Source organism: Schistocerca serialis, chromosome 1, assembly GCF_023864345.2.
Source record: "Schistocerca serialis cubense isolate TAMUIC-IGC-003099 chromosome 1, iqSchSeri2.2, whole genome shotgun sequence".
NCBI lineage: Eukaryota > Metazoa > Arthropoda > Insecta > Orthoptera > Acrididae > Schistocerca > Schistocerca serialis.
In genome coordinates, this window is record NC_064638.1 from 367,918,384 (window position 1) to 367,936,859 (window position 18,476).

At 39.9% G+C, this 18,476-nt stretch overlaps 1 protein-coding gene across 3 annotated transcripts in view; it reads left to right on the top strand.

The window, feature by feature from the left end:
• The window catches only part of LOC126470495 (proteoglycan 4-like), a 73,735-nt gene extending 59,835 nt beyond the window's left edge, over positions 1-13,900 (top strand). For 2 of the 3 annotated variants that reach the window (XM_050098371.1, XM_050098390.1), the window contains one exon: positions 10,427-13,900. In XM_050098371.1, coding sequence (XP_049954328.1) covers positions 10,427-13,050 — 2,624 coding nt within the window. In that variant the 3' untranslated portion in view covers positions 13,051-13,900. The remainder of the gene's footprint in view (positions 1-10,426) is intronic. The other variant, XM_050098381.1, reaches the window with a different exon arrangement.
• The last annotated feature ends 4,576 nt before the right edge of the window (positions 13,901-18,476 follow it).

The following is an 18,476-nucleotide window of genomic DNA, read 5'->3' on the forward strand; positions in this document are numbered from 1 at the left end:
GAATAGTCACTTGCAGCATTCCATCATGCCTTCAATGATGGCCAGCTTCCAGACAAGGAGGGCAGGTTGTCATCTCTTACTATGACTGTGCACATGATGTAGGTAGCCAGATGACCAGTGTTGTGTAAGACCTGGAATCCTTGCTGCTGTAGTTTCCACCTTGTGAGCAATTGCAGTCTGGCTGCACAAAGATCTGGCTGAGAGATACTTGTGATTGTGGTTCCATTCAGGAAATGACTTGGGGTGAAGACTTGGGGATCAGTAGGACTACAACATAGTGGCATGAGAGTTCAAGCAAGCCTCAATTTGGGCCATCAGAGTTGTCAGCACATCGAATGTTACACACACTGTTCCCATCATTTGCCACAAGTTGTATTTGGAGGGTGTCACTCCTGCTTCCCATATTCATCAAAATGTGGTGATGCTGGAGGAATGAAGTGAGAACTGATGCCTTCTTTGCCTTGAATTGTTCTGCTAATGTGACAGAGGATTTTAGCTGTTTCTTCTGGCATCTCGTCAAATACAGAAACATTGGAGGTATCTGACAGAGGCTATGAAATGATGTCTTAAGCAAGGCTGGCACCTCCTACCACAGGCTGTTTTCTTCTAGGTGTGCAGGCAACACTTGTCATGATGTTATATGAGCTGGATTCTCCATTATAAGTACAGGGTTCCATACCACAGCTGATGAAATGTTCTGTATCTCTGACACACTGTTCCTCATAAACATCTTCAAATTGCCTCATGAACTCAGCAGCTTTCCATAAACTTAGGTTGTCTTGATTTTCTCTGTTCAGTCTAAGAAAACAAATTGATGCATTGTGGAAAGAATTCCCTAACTGGCTTGGCTCTTCATGAGTTGGAATTGGACAACAAATTTGCCTTTGGAATTTTCAGTCCTGTATTCCACAATGTGTGTTTCTTACTTTTTCCCTTCTTTCATCATTACAACTTCATTTAATTCTCCTGTCTTCCAGAATTGAATGTGTTTGAATGTCAGTGCTGGATTTTACACTTCCTGATGTGAGGGACCACTGTGATGAACTGGTGGACTGTACCTTTGATAATGGCCTGATAGGACCCAACCTAGTCATGTTCCCTGAAGTGTGAGATGATCAGTTCCTATGGAGATGGTTCATGGCCTTTGAATGTATGGAAAAAATTCTACACCTCACAATACATCAATTATGCCAGTGAACCAAACCTCTGGATCAGTGAGTTGTATATTTGGCAGGTTCCATGTGCTGGCATCATTTATATGTTCTAGCAAAATTAAATATTTGACAGGAAAAAGTTGCTTATGGAGGGGCCCACTTGTACAGAGAGTGATGTTATGTTTCTGAGAGGATTTCACCTATTCCTTGAATCAGTGCTTGGCTGTGCCACCTTTGAATTCTGAGGCATTGTGCACCTGTTTCTGATTTGGAGCGTGACTGCGACCTAGAGTGTAATAGAATATGAAAAGTCTGCCATCTTGCAACTTATTCTCATTGTCACAAGGAATAGTTGTTTGCCTGGGCTGATCTTCAGTGAACAATAACTCGATGTACTTGACTGATGTTTGTCATTTTGCTCATGTTGCATGCCACTTGGAGAATCCTCCCTTCTTCCATCTTGTGTGTGCTGCGATTCTGCAGTAATGTGTTGTGTTGTTTTCTACAAGTATGACAATTAATGGGTTTGCAGTTAGAAGCCCTGTGATCACTCTTCAGTCAATTGTAACACACGCCATTGTGCGTCACAGGCAGCTTTGCATTCACTACATGCAGTTTGCCTGCATTTGTTGCACTCATGCGATGCAAAAGGCTGGTTGCACATAACACATGCAGCACTAAAAGTGACGTAAATTTGTCTCGAAGATGCAAACTGCCGGCCATTGGAGGCACTCCATTCTTTATTACTAGATACAATGTGACATTATGCCAGAAACCTGTTTGAACTCAGGTGCCTTCAAATTATGTTCTTGTAGATGGTTCAACCCTTTCTAGAAGAAACTGTGATATAATGATACCTTGCAACGAGACATCTAGCTGTAATGCCATCAATGCATACATGTTTTTAGAATCCTTGTTCAGCACTGCAGGAAGTTCACTTGCGCGTGGTAGCATTAACATTCTCTTCAAATGTACCAATGCAGTCAATCAAGGATTGTTTTATTTGTTACAGAAAAAACCAAAACCTACCTTAAGGTTGGTGTTAGTGACTGGAAGATGCGTTATTAGGTGAACTAAGCAAATATGTTACTTAGCAACGTCCTCTAACTCCTCATTATTTATGATGAGACTCACAAACGTATTGTAAAAATACCTGAACTGCATTACATCATTATTAAATGATGGCAGTTTTGTGGTGGGCAGCTTGAAACTACATTTTGATGCACTTGATGCTGATCCAGCATCTGATGAAACCCTGTCAGCTGCATTGGCACGATTCATCTGGATTGCTCCCATCTTTTTCGAAACCTCAAAAATCATATTTTAAAAGATATTTCTATCATCAGCATGTTCTTCTACATCTTCAAACAATTAAACCTGTGACTGCACATCCTCATACTTCTCCATGATCTTTGAAAATTCTTCTATCATGACAACACTATCCAAAGTGTCCAATTTGCCTGTTATGTCGAATTTGTTTGCAAACTTTAACAACTATGTGAGGCTTGCTTTCACAGCCAAGTGTGTAGTAATAAGTTTCTTTTTTAAAACTCCATCCAGCTTGAAAAGTTAGAGGTGGCAAGTAACAGCAGAAGCAGCAATTACAATAAGTGGGAATTCAGGTAGTGGAATGGCCAGACCAGGCATATGTTGATGCTGCTGGCTGTGTCTCCAACTGCTTTGCTGAAACTTGCCACTGCCATCCCACCAATGGATGGCTGCCACTGCACATTACTTCACTGAACCCACCTCAGTCCAGCCTGGAACGACCAAAACTTTAACTGTAATATTACCAGAGGACACAGAATTTAAAAGGACTAAATAATGCTTTGGATACATTTAGATCTCCGGGCGGGGACTACTCAAGAGGATGTCGTTATCAGGAGAAAGAAAACTGGCGTTCTACGGATCGGAGCGTGGAATGTCAGATCCCTTAATCGGGCAGGTAGGTTAGAAAATTTAAAAAGGGAAATGGATAGGTTGAAGTTAGATGTAGTGGGAATTAGTGAAGTTCGGTGGCAGGAGGAACAAGACTTCTGGTCAGGTGACTACAGGGTTATAAACACAAAATCAAATAGGGGTAATGCAGGAGTAGGTTTAATAATGAATAGGAAAATAGGAATGCGCGTAAGCTACTACAAACAGCATAGTGAACGCATTATTGTGGCCAAGATAGATACGAAGCCCACGCCTACTACAGTAGTACAAGTTTATATGCCAACTAGCTCTGCAGATGACGAAGAAATTGAAGAAATGTATGATGAAATAAAAGAAATTATTCAGATTGTGAAGGGAGACGAAAATTTAATAGTCATGGGTGACTGGAATTCGAGTGTAGGAAAAGGGAGAGAAGGAAACATAGTAGGTGAATATGGATTGGGGGACAGAAATGAAAGAGGAAGCCGCCTGGTCGAATTTTGCACAGAGCACAACATAATCATAACTAACACTTGGTTTAAGAATCATGAAAGAAGGTTGTATACATGGAAGAATCCTGGAGATACTAAAAGGTATCAGATAGATTATATAATGGTAAGACAGAGATTTAGGAACCAGGTTTTAAATTGTAAGACATTTCCAGGGGCAGATGTGGACTCTGACCACAATCTATTGGTTATGACCTGTAGATTAAAACTGAAGAAACTGCAAAAAGGTGGGAATTTAAGGAGATGGGACCTGGATAAACTAAAAGAACCAGAGGTTGTACAGAGATTCAGGGAGAGCATAAGGGAGCAATTGACAGGAATGGAGGAAATAAATACAGTAGAAGAAGAATGGGTAGCTTTGAGGGATGAAGTAGTGAAGGCAGCAGAGGATCAAGTAGGTAAAAAGACAAGGGCTAGTAGAAATCCTTGGGTAACAGAAGAAATATTGAATTTAATTGATGAAAGGAGAAAATATAAAAATGCAGTAAGTGAAACAGGCAAAAAGGAATACAAACGTCTCAAAAATGAGATCGACAGGAAGTGCAAAATGGCTAAGCAGGGATGGCTAGAGGACAAATGTAAGGATGTAGAGGCCTATCTCACTAGGGGTAAGATAGATACCGCCTACAGGAAAATTAAAGAGACCTTTGGAGATAAGAGAACGACTTGTATGAATATCAAGAGCTCAGATGGAAACCCAGTTCTAAGCAAAGAAGGGAAAGCAGAAAGGTGGAAGGAGTATATAGAGGGTCTATACAAGGGCGATGTACTTGAGGACAATATTATGGAAATGGAAGAGGATGTAGATGAAGATGAAATGGGAGATATGATACTGCGTGAAGAGTTTGACAGAGCACTGAAAGACCTGAGTCGAAACAAGGCCCCCGGAGTAGACAATATTCCATTGGAACTACTGACGGCTGTGGGAGAGCCAGTCCTGACAAAACTCTACCATCTGGTGAGCAAGATGTATGAAACAGGCGAAATACCCTCAGACTTCAAGAAGAATATAATAATTCCAATCCCAAAGAAAGCAGGTGTTGACAGATGTGAAAATTACCGAACTATCAGCTTAATAAGTCACAGCTGCAAAATACTAACACGAATTCTTTACAGACGAATGGAAAAACTAGTAGAAGCCAACCTCGGGGAAGATCAGTTTGGATTCCGTAGAAACACTGGAACACGTGAGGCAATACTGACCTTACGACTTATCTTAGAAGAAAGATTAAGGAAAGGCAAACCTACGTTTCTAGCATTTGTAGACTTAGAGAAAGCTTTTGACAATGTTGACTGGAATACTCTCTTTCAAATTCTAAAGGTGGCAGGGGTAAAATACAGGGAGCAAAAGGCTATTTACAATTTGTACAGAAACCAGATGGCAGTTATAAGAGTCGAGGGACATGAAAGGGAAGCAGTGGTTGGGAAGGGAGTAAGACAGGGTTGTAGCCTCTCCCCGATGTTGTTCAATCTGTATATTGAGCAAGCAGTAAAGGAAACAAAAGAAAAATTCGGAGTAGGTATTAAAATTCATGGAGAAGAAATAAAAACTTTGAGGTTCGCCGATGACATTGTAATTCTGTCAGAGACAGCAAAGGACTTGGAAGAGCAGTTGAATGGAATGGACAGTGTCTTGAAAGGAGGATATAAGATGAACATCAACAAAAGCAAAACAAGGATAATGGAATGTAGTCTAATTAAGTCGGGTGATGCTGAGGGAATTAGATTAGGAAATGAGGCACTTAAAGTAGTAAAGGAGTTTTGCTATTTGGGGAGCAAAATAACTGATGATGGTCGAAGTAGAGAGGATATAAAATGTAGGCTGGCAATGGCAAGGAAAGCGTTTCTGAAGAAGAGAAATTTGTTAACATCCAGTATAGATTTAAGTGTCAGGAAGTCATTTCTGAAAGTATTCGTATGGAGTGTAGCCATGTATGGAAGTGAAACATGGACGATAAATAGTTTGGACAAAAAGAGAATAGAAGCTTTCGAAATGTGGTGCTACAGAAGAATGCTGAAGATTAGATGGGTAGATCACATAACTAATGAGGAAGTATTGAATAGGATTGGGGAGAAGAGAAGTTTGTGGCACAACTTGACCAGAAGAAGGGATCGGTTGGTAGGACATGTTCTGAGGCATCAAGGGATCACCAATTTAGTATTGGAGGGCAGCGTGGAGGGTAAAAATCGTAGAGGGAGACCAAGAGATGAATACACTAAGCAGATTCAGAAGGATGTAGGTTGCAGTAGGTACTGGGAGATGAAAAAGCTTGCACAGGATAGAGTAGCATGGAGAGCTGCATCAAACCAGTCTCAGGACTGAAGACCACAACAACAACAACACATTTAGATTGTTATGAATGTCAACAGATGTTTGTTAATCACTTATTATTTACAGTTAAGTTAACATCAACAAATGAAAATATACATATTCAGCATTTAGCATACAAGGTGCACAGGTCACAAGCTATGACAACCAACCAACCAACCGACCGACTGAGTCTCCATGCACTGCTGTCCTCTCCCTCACCATGGTAGATAGTACTGTTAGGCACCCTTGGAGGGCTTGGCAGTGACTCAGTCTATTGTGGCGACCAAATGATTACCCTAATGCCTTATAAGGTGGCCTCTGTGCATAATGTGGGCACTCAAAGGCTTCGGTTTATTTTAGATGTAATAAACTGTAGCCCTACACTACAGAATTGTTCTGTCAGTGCTAAGCTGCTATTTATTGATTCTTTAAAATTATACAGAATGACATCACAAGAACACACTGAATACTCTGATAGTGAGCAGCAGTGTACAAGTCCATGCAACAACATTGAAGTAACATATAAAATCCAGTCAACAGAAAAGACAAGTAAGCAGCACAAATATACAAATAATCCAAAGAGAGTTTGTTTGCAGAATCAAGGCAGCACTGATCAGCCAAACAAGTTAAATGTTAGTTTTGGTGCTGATTATTTATCCATACTTGGTTGTCAGTGCACATTCCAAGGATATGGAGCATGGAATTACATGTGGCTGCCTTTCATTGCACTTATCTCTGGTGAGTTATCACTCCTAGTTGTATCAACGTCTTTGGAAACTGAATATTTATACTACTTGCTTTAAAACAACCCCCCCCCCTCCCCAGTTCAATGCACAGGGACAAAAAATGACCCTTCCAGTGTTGTCTGAGTTAGCAAGAGGGTGGAGTCTGGCAGGACAGCACTGGTGGCATTAAATGCATCCTCAGTTTTAGTTACATGGTCATGGGTGGCAGGGATCTGGTCTTATACACAACACTTGCCCTGTATTGCCAAATCTTGGAAGAGATTAGAGGATGGAGGGCAGTATGAAACAGTGATCTGGTTGGCGATACACAGTGACAATATTCAAAGACCAAGCAGGACCCAGGGTGGTGGTTCTTGATCCAGTTTTTGTGAAAGAAGCTCTAGTTGAACTGATGGTGGCAGAGATAGTGGCATCAATGGACATCATCTCAGGTAGCCACATCAGGTGGCCATTAATGAACTCCATCATGGCAAGAGCCCATGGGGCCACCATCCTGAAACTACATACATGTAGGAGACGATCTAATCGGAAACAGGTGATATGAATGGAGTAGTATGTGTTTTGGTCTGAGAGCAGCAGACAGAGGAGTTCTGGGTTGCCACCCATACAACACCTTGGTCAATCTCCTTCTGTTAACTGGTTTGGTGTGACACACGCTGGGGAGAAAGGTCTGAGTGGCATCTGAGGATGCCCCCCTACCACCCTGCCGTCAACCTCCATTGTCTGACCTATTGCTGTTTGAATGTCTGACCATTTTCTCAGCTTCCACATTGCTCTGAGAGCTTCTGACACTAGCCATTGCTCTGCCTCTGATGCCATTCAGATGATGTTTCTATCAACTATTTTCTATTAATCATGTATATGCTGGAAAAGTTAGAAATCTGTATATTGTGAACATTAATGTTAGCCAGTATTTAGATTCCTGAGTCAAAATACTCTTATAAATTATACAAGAAAAGGCTAATAAGGTACCCTTTTACTTGATTTTCAATGTTAGGAGATTCCCAGTTGCCTGCCTGATGCCTATTGGAACCTGTTAAAGACCTTGCACCAGAATATAAAACTATTCTGAATGCAATACAGGGCTCCATAACCTAGATGAAAATTATTTTTATTTCTAGTATTGTAGTGATGAATTCCATAATTAATCCTAAATTCAATCTTTATTATTAACAACAAATACCTTTGTGAAGTAAATACAATTCCGTATGAGTGTAACAGTCTCAAGGCCTTGGAAGAGGCTTCTACAAGATGTCCTTTTAGTAATTTGTCATAAAATTCTTACTGCATATATTTGTAGAACAAATACTTCTTCACCTTAGCAGTTTTGACCCAGATGATTATGCAGTGAGACAGTACTGAGTGAAAGTATGCTACCAGTTCCATCTGCAGGTCAACACAAAGAAAAGAGATTTCGAAAAGAGGCAGAACTAAGCTTTTCAATTAACTTCTCAGTTTTTTATCCATCTGGATACATAGGAATTCCACACATGATGTTTCATTTAGTCCTTGTCCATTAATCTCTAGTTCTGGTACCCAAAGGTAAATTTTATTTGTTTGAAATTAGATAATATAAGCTTCCGTATGATTAAGTGTTAAGCTTTTTGCTGCAAACCAATGATAAACCTGTAGTTCCTCGCTATGGCAGTGGGAAAAGAACATAATCTGTACACATACAGTTGGTGTGAACAGTGTTTTATTGCCATGTATAACAGCTTACATAAATGTGACTGTCACAGTCAATGTCAGAGAACAGAATACGCTGCTGCCTGGAACCATAAAGTTATTTTTGCCTAATGGCAGCAGTTTTATTAGTCAAGTTCCCACAAACCTACTCCATTTTTCTGCTTATGTCTGACATGGATGTGTTAATGTCCTTTATCAGCAAATTTGTATCACTGGCAAACATCAAAGTTTTTGAATAATCCTTCAGTGTCCTTTGGGAGACCCATTACTTATGTTGTTAAGCATATAAGGGGAATGCAATTAATAGTATAACTTTCTAGTTTCCATTGTGGAATTTTTCAATCTACGTAATTAAAGACCTTGGTAAAATCACTGCAAATGCCAGCAGGCTAATTTTTTCTTGCTTCATTGCCTGTTTTTTATGGCCAGCAGTTCTATCCTACCTTTATTAATTTTCTCTATAGAATTTTCCTTTGACACAGTTAAACACCTTGTTAATAAATATTTTTCAATGAAAGATATTTATTGCAAACAATATGATAACAAGCATTACATTGGAGAATGAGGTCAGGTTAAGTTGCATTTGTTACACAGGTTTAAAGGCAGCAAAAATTTCACTGTGAAATAAAGTACCACAGCTATTATCTGAACCTATGAAAAAATTTGTAACTGCTCTTTGTTTGCAGATAATTAATGTTTTTGCTGTTTCCTTCAATAAGTGCTCTGCTATAGTAGCAATTTCACATTACAATTATTCTCTGTAAATATGATTATTGCAATAAAACATCTAAAGATTAAAGTGATTGTCAATAAGAAGAGAATTATCTAGAATTTTTAAGATTTAATTTTGCATCAGCTGCACAGATAAAAATACATTCTAATTATATCCAAAAGAATTGGTTAACATCATTTACTTCTTTCTTTTTCTTTTCGACTATGATATAAAAAGTAAAGAAATATGGTTGCTGTAGTTCTGTAATCTGAAGACAGAGACTAAGACTCCATGTGATGTGACTGCATATATAATTTTAATATGAGATGTACCAAAAAATTTTATTTTGAATATATAAATAATTAATTTTTAAGTGTGAAAGAAATTTCCTTCATTATTTCAACTGGGTTATTTTAATTACCAGAAACTGTGTGGACATACTTTGTCTAAAAAACTTGCAAACATTTCTATGAAGGTTAAAGTGACAGGTCAGGAGCTAAAAAGGTATACTTTTCCAAAGGAGAAAAATTAATACTATTAGTCTGCACAAAAATGTTATGGGATGTATTAACAAACTTTTGGTTTTAGAGATAAAGTTTTTTGGCATAACAAATGAAATAAACTGAAACACCAATTTCTATACTGAATCCACCTGGATAGCCAAGAGCACTAAAGCACATGCTTCTGAAACATGGGTATGTGAACCAGCCCCAGATTGATTTGTCTTGGGGATTAACAATTGAGGCTGTGGACCAAGCCAGCTGGGATGTGGGCTGTAAACGGTTTCCCACATCCAACTACATAAATAGCAGGCTGGTATTCATGTCTCACCTCAGACACACAGTACAGCAACACTCAGAAAACAGTATCAGACTTGAACATGAGATCTGCACTAGATATAAACAGATGGATTACACAGATTCCTTCCCTAAGAGAGTGGTGGTATTAGGAAGAGCATCCAGCCATCAAACACCACTAACATTCCCAAAAATGATGTATAATAATGCTGATCCCATAGAAAAATGAGACAAGGGAAAGGGAAAAGAAAGAAAAAATTAATTTTGATATTATCGTAAAATATTTACCATTAATTGTTCATTTTTTTATTCTTTAACTTTCACCCATACTTCTTTTGATATGAAACCACAGAATAAAAAATCATTGTGTATGCAAAATCAGCTTTAGGTTATTTGTGGTTGCACTAAACCAATTGAGGTGGATGTTAGAATGATTTCTCTGAAAAGGAATTTTTCTTCTGTCTTTTTTCAATCTGAGCTTGTCCTGTACCTCCAATTACTTTATCACTGATGAGATGCTAAATCCAACTCTTCCTTATGTATGTAAAAGTATTTTTTTAATCACCATGCATAATATTACTCTTTTTTTTACAGAAGAAGAACACCAGGAAGTTGTACCACCAGCACAACAAGAACAACATGGTCCCCCTGTGCCTCCTGAGACACTGAGTGAAACTTCCACAGTCACTCCAACAGCAGCTGTGACTAGTGCTCAAGCACCATCAGTTCAGTTTTCACTAAGTGCAGAAATGGCTGCTGGCTCTCCCCTTGGTGCCACTGTTCCTGCAGTTCCAGGATCTCCAACTCCTGCTATTCCTACAGTGCCTTCTGTAGCAGAAGCTACCCCCCCTCCAGCATCACCTGTTCTTCAGGCAGTGATAGCTCCTGACAATAAAGACCTTTCCACAAAGGAACCTTTGACAACAACACCAGCAAAATCACCTTCTGTGGCAATGGCCCCCCAACCTGATCTTGCACCAGTGCAGCAGGTCGAGGAATTGTCCCCTCTTACACCAACATCTCCTACAGCTCCCACTGCAGAGCCAGTGGGCCCGGAACTCCTTCCTTCAGAGGCAAAGCAAACTATATTGCCAACTCCAGCACAACCATTGGCAGCAAAGCCACCAGCTGAAGTAAGTGCCACACAAGGAAGCCAGTTTGTTCCTGCAACAGTAGAGCCCACTGTGCATCCTGCAGAACCTCAGCCAACTATCACTCAGCCACAAACTGCTCCACCACCTGTTCCACCTCCAACAAGTCCCCCAGTTGCCCCTCTACCAGCATCTGTGAGTGGTGCACCACCTCAAGATAAAATACTTTCTTCTACACCACCTGCAGCTTCACCCATGCCAACAGCTCCAGCTCCAACTCCACCAGAGCAAGTCATAACCAAGCAACCTCCAATGCCAGCAGTTGAAGCAACCCCTGCAGTTGCAACACCACCTCTGACTCCACCTGTTCCTACAGCTCCAGCTCCACCACAGCAAGTCATAGCTCAAAAACCTCCAGCACAGGTGGTTGGAGCAGCCCCTACAGCTGGAACACAACCTCCAGCTTCACCTGTTCCAACAGCTCCAACTCCGCTCGAACAAGTTATGACTGAGAAACTTCCAGAACCAGTGGTTGGAGCAGCCCCTACAGCCGGAACGCAACCTACAACTTCACCTGTTCCAAAAACTCCAACTCCACCAGAGCAAGTCATAACTCAAAAATCCTCAGCACCAGTGCCTGAAGCAGTCCCTGAAGCAGCAGTCCCTACAGAAGTACCCCAACTTACTGAAAAGTCATCAGTTCCTGCAGTCCCTCAAACAGAGACAACAAAGTCTGCCCCAGCACCAGCTGTCCCAGTAGCTGTAAGTCCACAAACTCCAGTGGCACCAACTCCGATACAGCCTTCCCCTGTAACATCACCCCCAGCAGCAGGAGCTGTGCCACCATCAGTTCCTACAGAACCAGTTGTAGGTGCACACATTCCATCACCACCAATTCCACCAACTACAACAGTGCCCTCTACACCATTACCAATTTCTGCTCCAACTGCAGCAGCAGAAAAACCAGCTGAATTGCCCCCTCTGGCATCTCCTCCATCTTCTCCCATTGATACTCTGACAAGACCAATGTCCACTGCTCTGGTATCTGTGCCAAAAATAAAACAGAAAGCACCAACAAAAACGCCAGAGCCACCAAAACCTCCTATTCCAATGCCAGCTCCAGAATCGCCATCTACAGTGCAACCCCCATTAGCATCCCCTGTGGTCTCTCCTGTGACAGAGCAGCAGATTCCAAAACCTGCTACTGCTGCTGTTGCTGCTGCTGCTGCTGCTGCTACTACCACTACTACTACTACTACTACTACTACTACTACTACTGCCACTAGTGCTACCACTACTCCAGAATTAAAGGGAGCTAAAGCTGAAGAATCACCTGAGAAAAGTGAAAAGAAATCTGGAAAACAGCAGACAACAACAAAACAAGAGAAAGACTCAGGTAATTTAGAAAAGCTACCTACAACTCAGACAGCAGAAACAGACAGCAAGACAACTAAGAAAGTGAAAGACACTGAACAAGGCACAGACAGTCAAGCTGCACATGAAAAATCCACTGCTAAAACCACCTCAAAACAGGCAAAGCAGACAAAGCCTAAGGCACCAGACGCTCCTACAAAGTCTGAAACTGCACCTGTTAAACCTGGTGATGTGGCAACACCAACACCAGCCAAACCAGCTGCTGCACCTGCAACTGAATCTGTATCACCAGAAGCTGAAGCAGCACCCTCAGTCACGAAACCAAAAACTAAAGCTGTTAAAAAGATAGCAAAGGAAGGTGCTACAAAAGAAACAACGCAGCAGGATTCATCTTCAAAGACTGTTTCACCTCCCTTATCTCCTACTGCAAGCTTGGTTCCACAATCCCCTGATGTGGGTAAGACAGCACCAGCTAAGACATCTGAGAAAGATCAGTCAGCTGGAAAGGAAGCAGCTTCTGCTAAGGTAGCAACTCCCAAGCCTCAAGCACCTGCTGAGAAAAGTCCGACAGTTCCAGTGAAGGAATCAGCAGGAGCAGAAGCAGCTCCACCTGCAGCTACAGCTTCCACAGAGCAGGCATCACCTGCTCCTGTGCCTCCAAAACGAAAAGCAGCAAAGGCTGCAGCTTCTGGTGAAGGTGCTAGCAAGCCACAACCTAAACCTGCAAAACCTACTTCAAAACCTAAAAAGTAACACAATAAGACATTTTCCATTGCTTATTTGCACTCAGGAGTTTTTCCTTTTAAGCTGCATAACATTTGGCTGGAGTTTTTTTAAATATTTTATACTCTATCTTTATCAGTCTACCAGTTTGCTTGTTCGTAATCAAAATAAGATGAACTAATAGGAGATGTAATGCTCTACTTACATGCATTTTGCACAGCTTTATCAAAAATCTTCCATTGTGCATGATTTATTTTGGACAAAACACTACAGCTTTCTAAAATTTATGCTGTACATATTTTACATTTTCAATTTTTTAAAACTCTAATTAAAAGTTTGACTTGCACCCATTTCGACACAAGATTATGTAACATAGCAACATTATCAAACAACATTCAAAATTTGTATACTAATTTTTATGAGTATTAATTGAATATTAATGTAGATTAATTGCATTTTCAGGTCTGTGCATAGCCTTGTAAATTTTCATATGTTTTATGAGTGAACATTGAACTAAACCTTGGAGTTTGAATGTATGTGCCAAACTGAGTGGACCCCAGTGTGTATCTTTTCTGCTATTCAGTCCCTTACATTTTCCATTCAGATTTCTTTGTGTATCAGAACATTACATAAAAGGACAAAGTACGTGATGTATAAGAGTCATGAAAGTAAAATAAAAGAACAGACATTGATAATAAAAGAAAAAGCTGTTCATCTTTGAACAGAGAAAACAGGGTTGTAGTTTCAGTTTGTAGTGCTGTCTGCATAATAAATGTTACAAATTCTGCCTTCTTTGTTATTTCCTGTGTATGAAAATGTGTTTCAATTGTAACAGTATATTATAATTTAAATGTGAAATTAAAAACTGATGTTCTGTGTTTTCCATCTAAAAAATTATTTTAAACTCACCCCAAGTGTACAATTAGTCTGATCTTAAACACTTTTATTCTCTGCACTGTTGTTAAAAAAAATAAGAACCTATCAGTTACATAGTGTAGTCCAGTTGAATATAACATAAATGAAATGTTATTCTGGTTTAATAATGAATTATTGTCTGTTATTAAAATTATAGTAAACCAAGTGAAATTCTGGTGGGGGGAACAACAAAATATCAAATACTAAATCAGAGAAGATGTTGTGAGACAGCTGATGATTACACATTAGACATAATATTATACTATTATGCTAGGAAAGGTACAATGCAACTTTTTTTTTCAAATCTTTCCTGAGTATAGCAATAACTACTACTGATGTTTTAGGCAACCTCTATTGTAATGTTATTTTGCTGTGGAATTAAGGTGGTGTATCATTTTATTTGATTCATACATTCAATTTGAATACTGTATGTGCAGAAAAAATGTCCTGTTATCTTGTAATTGTATGATGATAAGATGCATGATTTACTAAATGATTCTGCCTATAGGATTATTGATTATGACTCCCATGACACGAGGAACAGAAAACCTCTGCACTCTTGAGTTCATCTGCATTACCTCAACAGACCACCAACAGTTTAAGATCATATGGTTGCTTACTTCGAAGATTGCATGGCCTTCCTAAAAATCACAAGGAAGGCCTGACTTTACAGCCAACAGTAAGCAACACTAGTGCTTGTACATATGATTTTGCCAAACACATTGCTTCCTCTCTGACAAATGCTCACACCATACATGTAACTCAGTTGATTTTACCAACAGATTGGGGACTCTCCATCTAAGCAGTTTGAACTTTGACATAGTATCAGTTTTTACATAGGTCCCTCTTGTAGATTCTTTGGTACTAATTGGTAATAAGTTTCAGGAGGCCACCAGCAGTTTGTTTTAGCATGCTCTTTTCTCAATCTATTTTATGCTCAACCAAGAATATTTTCAGCTGATTGATGCAATGCTATGGGTGACCCTCTGTCTCCTCTGGTGGCCAACTTTGTTATGGGGGACTTTAAGAGCAGAGCCCTGGACTCAGTGGCCCTTAAAGCAATTTATTTTGGAGGTGTGTGGACAATGCTTTCATAATGTGGCCTCATGGAGAAGGCAGATTAATGAAGGTTTTATTTCATCACCTTAGTTCCTTTCATAAGAACATCTGGTTCACTATGGAAATAGACAAAAACAGTTTCCTGTCTTTCCTGGATGTTTTAGTTAGATGGAAGAATAATGGCTCTCTGGTGCATTCAGTTTATTATAAACCCAGTCAAAATTATTTGTACTTACAGTTGTTGTGTTGTCATCACCTGTTGCAACTTATGAGTATCCTTAAAACATTTGCACGCAGAGCTCACACAGTCCCACATCCTGATAATATGCCTCAAGAACTTGCTCACCTAAAGACAGTATTAAGGGACACAGATCTTCTGCCCGGTAGATTAAAAGGCCACTATCGGTTGAAACTAAAAACTAGAAAGTGGATAAAGAGTAGAGCATACCTGTAAAATCTCTAGTTTTTCTTCCCTTTGTTGGCAATATTTCGAATAAGATAGTAAGCGTTCTCCATAAGCTTCAGGTGAAAGAGTTTTTCTGCCTACTATCTATGATCACCTATCTTCTGGGAACAGTGAAGGACAATTTAATACAGCAGAAGGGTGGAATTTATGGGATATCTTGCCAGTGAAGCACGGTTTCTATAGGCCACACCACACACACTAAGGAAGCAAGCTGCACTGAACATCAATACCATGCTTGCATTTTACAGCCAAGCAAGCCTGCTGTTCCAGAGCATAGTATCTCCAGCAGACATTCAATAGAGTACGGTAACAGAATAATTTTGGCCACAACAACATCTTTTTGGGACTGTATTATTAAATAATCCATAGAAATCTGCATGGCAGAAAATCTGAGCTGTGATAGTGGCTACCAGTTGCATAACACATGGAACCCTATCATCTCCATGGTTTGCTCTAATTGAAGATGACATAATATGCCAATGGCAGAGCAAGCTGCAAACATGGGGCCAGCTGAGTTATGCATTTCTACAACTAAGGATGCTGCTGCCAGGTATTTTGGTCAGTCCTTCAATGCAATGTTGACACATCTGCAGAATACATGCAGCGCACTAATAAATTGTGAATGGGGGACATCTTTGTCAGTCTTTCTTGGCTCACCTGATGATGACTGGCAGGTGCCCTGTCAAAATATCATGGAGTGCATTTAACAACAGCCAGCTGCAAGCCCAAAATTTCTTTGACCATAACTTTAATATTCATTCTAAGAATATTCTGCTCTTCATAAATATATATTGTGCAAATAAAACAGAGATATAATTAGAGCAGACATCAGGCAGACAGAAATATGTGGGCAAGCATGGAGGCTGCAATTGATGCACACATGAATGGATGAGCTAAAGGATCACACAATAATAATTCTCTGTGATGAGACAAAAACATTATGACTGACTGCTTAATAACATGGAATGCAATACAATATTGATTCTGCATGGTGTGGATTCAAGTGTTTGGTAAGTATCCATAGGTATGTGGTACTAGCTGTCAATGCATAGGTTATGCAATGCATGCGAACTATGAGCTGATAGTTTGTTGTGCCCCATAAGATGTGTTTCACGTTCAAATCAGGTGAACCTGGTGGCCAAGACATCAATTTGAGTTCATTATCATGCTTCTCAAACCACTGTAGCAAGAATATGACTTTGTGATATGGACAGTTATCCTGTTGGAAGATGCCATTACTGTTGGGACAGACATCAAACATGAAGGGCTGCAGTTGGACCACAATAATGTTCATGTTGTACACAACCTTTGATTGCTATCACATGTCCCCTGGAAGACCTGGCGAATGTTCTCAGAGAATGATACTGCCACCAAGGGCCTGCATTCATGGCACAGTGGGTAATTTGAGCCGTTCACCTGGATCTTACCATATCCGGACGTGGCTATTAACCTAGTGTGACAAGAAACATGATTATTCTGACCAGGCAACGTGTTTCCATTGATCTGTGATCTAAATTCAGTGATCCAGTATCCACTGCACTCGTAAAAATTGATGACACCATTGGGTGAATGTGGTAACACCTGTGTGTCATCTGTGCACTGAATGGTCTTCTCTAAATCACTTGTTCCTTCTCCAGCATTGTACTCTGTCATCAGACCTAACACAGATTGCCACCTACTCTCCAATTCAGTACAGGCAAACCTCTGTAATGAAGAGGGTACGTTCAACACCTTGTCACCCACTCATGGCTTGAGTGTCCTTGAAATGCTTTCCATAAATGCTTACAACACTAGCACATGACAGCTGACCAGCTTCACTGTTTCTGAAATTCTCATCCCCAGATTCTGGGCCATGACAGTCTGGCCTTTGTCAAAGTCAGTTATGACAGTGGATTTCCTGAGTTGTGGCTTATGTTATTGCTAGAATGATTCTTCACTCATCTCTGCTCCACTTATATACTTTAATTGAATCAGTAGTTGGAAGAAGGGAATAAACACCAAAAATAATAAATTGAGATTTTGCTGAATTCGAGTCATGAAAGGCTACACACAACTATAAAATACAAGAAAGGAATGAAAATTAACCCATCAAGCCTTGAAAACCAGGTCTGAATATTCCGTAAGTTGGAAGAAGGAAACAAAGACTGGATTTATTTCTGTCTTCCAACTACTGCCACGTGTGGCCAAGACATGGCAGCAGGGCATGGAACAAGTTCGTTATTGCTCAATCTGCTGGATATCTTTTTAACTAGTTATTTTGCAAACAGTTGGTTAATGTGATTACATGTTCATGTAGAGCTTTTACTAATCACTAATTTCTTCGTACTACAACATACTTATATAATGCCATCGATATCGATTTCTGAGAGTCATTCTGAAGTGGCTTCACCATTCAGAAACAAGTGGAAAAATGGAGTTCGTAAATTTCACTGCTATAAACATGAAGTACAGAAGAGGCAGCATCTTCTTGGTCAACAATATGTGAGTACATCCTGCAAAATCAAACACCAACATTTGGTTTTCTTGCAAGTTGAAATGTACAGACTACTTCCATCCTGAAGAGAAGAAATATTTTCTAGATAATTTATATCACGGACAAACGAGATACATTCCTAATGGGTCTGATAATATGTCGTGATCCAAAATGCCACTGTTCGGATAACAAAAACCCTAAGAAACATTCTGGAAAATCTGCAGTTGATATGCATGATAAACATATGAACCAGGGTAATGTGTTACCTCCACAAATACTAGGTGCTATTGATGATCATGTAAATGAGTTCTCAATACACCATTCTCATTACTGCAGTAAGGAAATTAAATATCTAAGTGCTCAGCTGGACATAAAGTCTTTGCACCACCTGTTTTGTTAGAAATATCCGTATTACGCATTTAGTGTCAAATACGATTTTTATTGGAAATATTATAATGAGAACCATGGATATAGATTTTGGAGGCTCCAAATTCATGTCTGTAGCACATGTGAGGAATTGGAAATGAAGATTGAATCGCCAGT